Source organism: Mytilus edulis, chromosome 2, assembly GCF_963676685.1.
Source record: "Mytilus edulis chromosome 2, xbMytEdul2.2, whole genome shotgun sequence".
In the NCBI taxonomy this organism is placed as follows: Eukaryota; Metazoa; Mollusca; class Bivalvia; order Mytilida; family Mytilidae; genus Mytilus; species Mytilus edulis.
In genome coordinates, this window is record NC_092345.1 from 90,853,336 (window position 1) to 90,859,335 (window position 6,000).

The window sequence follows — 6,000 nt, forward strand, 5'->3', positions numbered from 1 at the left end:
AAATAAAGAGTCAATTACATTTGTAATTTATGTTTTTTTTATGTTGTAGATTATTTTCAAGATATTCCATACCCTACAAGTAAGCTCAGCTTGCCTATCACCAACACAAATTAGTTGCATACTGGAAGATTCAATGAACATGCACATGTATCATTGGCCGGACAATCTGGTAGACAATTTTTATAAAAGCAAGGCAAATGTCATTTAAGACAAGTATTTTTTTTTTTAAATGGGAGACCATTTTGGAATATTTTTAGCATGTATTTAATATGTACTCTCTGATGTGACCATTAACATTATTTCACATTTATAGCCATTGTAGTACTTATGTCCGCTGTAACTAAATTAAGTTACTTATTTTGTAAGGATCATCTTACATCATCCATAGATATATTGGTCCTGCTGAGACCAGTTACTGTTTTTGATTTGCATATATATGTATATCTTTCATGATGTTGAATACAACTAAACTATAGACTGGTACAATTGTTCTATTTTTTTTTTTTTTTTTTGTGCTTTGTTGCAATCAGTTGGACTTAACCGTTTTCCAACTCAATGCTGGATCCAGGGGGTGCAACAGGGTTGGAACCTTAGGTGGATCCTCCCCTGCAACTGATTTTTACAGTTTGTTAAACAACTTTCCCAGGTCTTGGCACTCTAAAAAATTTGAACCTCACCAAGATTCAATAAAAGTTTTTGCATATATATATCATGTTTGTTTTTCATTTAAAAGTATTTTCTCAAAATAGTTACATTGTATAAATTTTGTAATGTCAGGAGGGTATTCTATATAAAGCTATACAGTATTGGCTTGCTACTTTTTGAAGGTGACTTAAAGTTGCATTGACATTCCACCTCACGTAATTTCATCGGCAATCATATCACATCTCCTTATTTTTATAATGTGTTAAGTTGAGAGGATCCTTTTCTTCCCATATATGAATTTCTAACAAAAGATAAATGTGAGAGGCTGTCGCTGCCAAATACGTTACATTATGTAACATTACACTGTACAATCCGTTGACATGTACAGAACTTCTATTCTACTTTACATTGATTAATCTTATGTTATACCCTTCCAATAACTAGGAAATATTGTGTAAGCTGGAATGAGTAATACACACTGATCAATATGGTGTATTCTGGGGATTGATTTATGCAGATATATTATAATCTCAGGAAATATAATTCCTCAACTATTCTTCAATAATCAAATAATTACATAAACGTTCTCAACCAAAATGCATATACATTAAATATTAACAAAGCTTTTAGGGTACAATATTTCAAGTGTTATTATTCTAAAAATGAAAGTGGTAAACAGATTTCCAAGGTCATTCATTACATTGTGTCTAAAAATGTGCTTGCTTGCATAAGGCGTATTTAAATACCCTATTTAACCAGGTTTCAGACATAATGGGTTTTACCTTTTTCCTTTACTTTAGACATGAAATGATGAGGATGGATGGTTTGATGTTTCTAAATGTTTATTGAAATATTACATAAAAAGGAAAATCGAAATTCCCATGCATTTTAAATTCAAATGTAAAATGATAATCTGTCTGTTACATGTTGCTGTGTCTCAATGGCCAATTTGGTGGATAATTTTTTTAAATGATCAAATGTAAAAGTACAAGAACATGTTGTTTGCATTCAGAAATCTCTTGATACCTGTATCTCAGTCCATCCTTGTTAGACATTTGTTGAGAAATCGTAAACCTACATGTATGTAGTTCTCCAAGACAATTTAGTAACACCAGTCTTCATTGAGAAAAAAACATAGCTGATGGCTCAGACCATAATGCAAAATTATGATGAACAATGTTATATATATACATGTAAACACGTACAAATAAGAACTGGGTTCAATATATTGTCATGTGAGAGATGAAATCACCTTATCATTTCAAGTTTTATTTTACTTGGAAAGGAGGTTCTGATTAAAAGGAGAGGGTGTCACTCAGTTTAATAAAAAAATCAACATTTTAAGGATAGCAATGAGATCAAAAGAAAAATGGACAAACAGATATGTTCTGTCACCTACTTGATATTAGCCCTCTACTACTTGATATTGGCCCTCTGGTCTTACAGACAACACTCACTCACTGTCCAAATAATAATAAGAATCAGACAATTTAAAATGTTACGATTCTATTCTTTGACTGTTTCCTCCAATTACAGGTATTTATCATGTTTATTGTAACAATTAAACAGTCAATTCAGTTTATAGGTGTGTATACTACATGTATGTGATAACACTTGATGCTAAAGTAAATTGTCTAACTACAGTGGAAAGAAGCCAAAAATGACAGAGTTATGAAGGTTTTAAGCTAACAAATATATATTTATATACAAACTGATGCAATATGTCTACATCTTTTCACCACCAGAAGGTTGTTGCTAAAATAAATTTTTTACCTCCAAAAATTATAACTGGTAATATCTTTGAATTTAGAAAAATAAGTGACCTAAATTGAACCTTTGTTATGGTGATGTTGTATCCGGAGAAAAGTTTTTAATTGAAAAAGAGAGGAAGTAATCGACAACAATAAACAAATTCAGTAGTTCTCAGCCTGTAGGCCGTAGCATATGTCTAGAGATTGACTTAAGACTTAAAAATTGACCTATTTTATATGTGCAGTCTTCAAGACTCCCTCCTCCCTTTTTCCTGCATGTACATGTATCCAGAAAGTCACAAGGGTCAAACACAGAAGAAAAATATAGTCCTGATACTAACAGTACATAATATGTCAGCTACATGTACACTCACTGTTTATAATCAAAATATAGATAGTCTACTCTTTCAATATGAACAAATAACATCTAATTTGAAATTTCAGCATCAGTAAGTTCATTTTACTAAGGGTATGATGTAACTTAATTACTTATCAAGGTTAATACATGTAAGGTTATCTGAGGTTGGGAATGTGTAATTAAGATATATCAGATTCCTTTTTATTGTTGAATTATTGTTTTTGTGGGATGAGTGCCAATTGGAGACTTCACAAACAAACAGGAAAATAGAATGTACGAAAGTGAGTTTTATATAATAAAATGTATTTAAACCATTTAGTGATAAAACTAGTTTTCAACCGAAAAAGTACAACTCATGTTTGTCCTAGTTATTGTGGAATTGAGAAAGGAAACAGGCTGGACATGTGTCAAAGAGACAACAACCCAACAAAAGAGCAAACAACTTAATATATATATATATATATATATATATATATATATGTTTATTTTAGATCAAATGACCTGTAATTTTCTTTTCCCTGGTGACTATGAAGTCTGCCATGATCATATATGCTAATGTGCAAACAAATGACACAATATGTAATTAGCTGAGAATCATCAATATTCTAAGGTAAACATAGCCAGGTATTATGACAACTTTGACACCTGGTAGTGCAGCAACTGCATTCACTCTGCAGTAACAACCACTTACATGACTTAATAGCAGGAAACCCTGGCATCAGTCCATTTGTTAACCTAGTATTTATAAACATTCATTCAACAAGTCTAAATAACTAGCATTATCAATCAGATTTAACCTTTTTTTTCACATTTTAATTACTCCCACTCTTAAATATTTCCTTGAATTCAGTTTATTGATTACTTTTGTCTTTTCATGGTCTATTAAAAGCTTTACATCACTTAAATACTCATCTATCCTAAAACATATTTTAATACATATATATATATATATATATATACATGTATTCCCATTTTTACATTCTACTAATCAAAGATTTTATCATTCAAATGAGGAATGTGAAAATGAACCTGAATTAGAAACATGTTATTCAAGCCGTTTATCAAATATTTTATCAAGTAACTGATACTTTTATTTATTTTGAGAAATGTATTTTTCGTTCTACAGGTATGGTAGGTTTATACTACATGTATCTAAAAATAGAATACTCCATTATCTATTAAGTCAACAGTTTTATCACTGTTTTAAACAAGTTTTTGTTGACCAATGAAATTATTTTTAATCATGTAAAGCATGACCCCTGGGTATTACAACTAAATGTTAAGAAGAATTAAATTTTAAGTGTGAAAATGTCAACATGGTTGAACTCCTGTCTATACAGAGGTTAAATTAGAGAATTACAGTCATTTAAAGTGGATAATAGGTGTAAATTGTTAATCAAAACAGTTGGACAGATGGACTTATGTAACACCTACAGAAACATGGCATCATTAAAGCTTTATTATGGGCTGTATATTTCTTTAATCCTGAACTTCAATGGATAATAAACTTTGTTGTCCAACATAAAGCTTTCAAATGTGGCACATATAATAGTTACACTAGGACCATTTTAGTTTTGCTGACAGTTACGAAAGAACTACAGACTACTTTACACACTATATATGTAGAATGCAAAGAATAAATGATCTTATTGTGTGTACTATTATACAAAACTGAAGAATACACAATGGAATGGAATTTGTTAGGCATAATGTTACAAAATACCAGACAAATAGAACACACCCTGGTGTTATGTCAATTCTAAACAGTCTGCACCAAAAACTTTTTCAACTACTAGTCCGAAGACCAATATTCTGACATTTTTCTTATTTGGCCTAACAAAGTTTTTGCAAAAACTTAATAGTCCAAATGAAATTTTACTAGTCTGGGGCATTGGACTAGTGGCTAACCGTGCAGACTGTCTAAATAGTTTAAATATAAAATTTGTAAAACTACTAAAATATTCTTGGAGAATGTGGGTTTTTCTTTAACAAAATACTTCCAATATGTCTAGAGTTTTTCTGAATATATATCTGGGACTATAATAGTGTAAATTGTCCCAGCATATCTATAAATATATTTTAATGATTTTCCTTTCAGACAATAAATGTCCTTACTGTATTATTAGTTATGAAACAATGTATCTGTAAACCATTAAACAGTACTGAACATAATCCAATATTATATTGTCATAAAAATATGACTTTAATGGCCTGGCCAATTAGACGCCAAGCCAATCAATAATGAATAATGCCAAACCGAAAATGTAACGACTCTCAAAATTCCTTTAGATACACTTTAAAGATACACATAATATAATATGCATACTGTTGAATCATCAAAATAATATGTACTCAAAAAATCTAACCGTCAAAAAATTAAGACTACATGTAATTTAAAAGTATTGATCCGTAACATGATCAGAGGTAACGCTAATTTTCCCACGTGGTTTAAACATCGAAGGTGCACACAAAAAAATGTCTAAACGGACTTTCCTTGTATATGATGGAAAATTTGAAGAATCTAGCTTCCTAAGAAGAGGAAGTTTAAAAGTTTTCAAATCTACTTTCACTATGAATTTTTTAAGGTACGCCGGTTATGGCGCCGGTAAATATGTTGACATTGTCAACTTTGACCAGGTAATAATATTTACCTGTCGTTTCTATACCATTCTTACATTTCAAATTTTAAAAAAATCTATACCCTGGACTTACCACTCATCAAAGCACATATAACTATACATATCTTTCCAGATAACTCCATTCTAGTCGTTATTCCTCTGAAACTTCAAACAAACCGGCAAGCAAGAATAGTTCAGGTGACACACATGCGTAGATTGTAGGTGGACAAGAGTTGTCGAACTTGCTCATTTATCAAGCAATAATCAGTTACCTTTCTTGCATTCGAATTCTTTACTATAGTACGATTTGAACAGTATTCTTTTATTTAATTAAGATGCATATGTTAAAAAAAAAAAACTTTTCCATCATAAGAATACTATTCAATAGCATCATGCTAGCTTTTGAACGTGGTCAATTATTATAAAATTAAATTTAGAAAACAGATAGTGCCCGGGCCCATGCAGTAACACCAGTGACAATCTTAGATGTAATATCAATATGTAGTGGATGATCCAAGAGGAGGGTTCCGGGGGTTGCACGATCAATGCATTTGAATGGGGACATATGATTGGACTCCCCCTTTTTTATCCTGAGTTGGGAATCCCCCTTTTAAAAATGGCTGGATTC

The 6,000-nt window shown here is 31.1% G+C and overlaps 1 protein-coding gene across 2 annotated transcripts in view; it reads right to left on the reverse strand.

Moving 5' to 3' along the window:
- LOC139513392 (uncharacterized) overlaps positions 1–5,608 on the reverse strand; it is a 30,253-nt gene extending 24,645 nt beyond the window's left edge. For both annotated transcript variants that reach the window (XM_071301817.1, XM_071301816.1), the window contains exon 1: positions 5,467–5,608. In XM_071301817.1, the coding sequence (XP_071157918.1) occupies positions 5,467–5,515 (49 nt within the window). In that variant the 5' untranslated portion in view covers positions 5,516–5,608. The remainder of the gene's footprint in view (positions 1–5,466) is intronic.
- Positions 5,609–6,000: the final 392 nt, after the last annotated feature.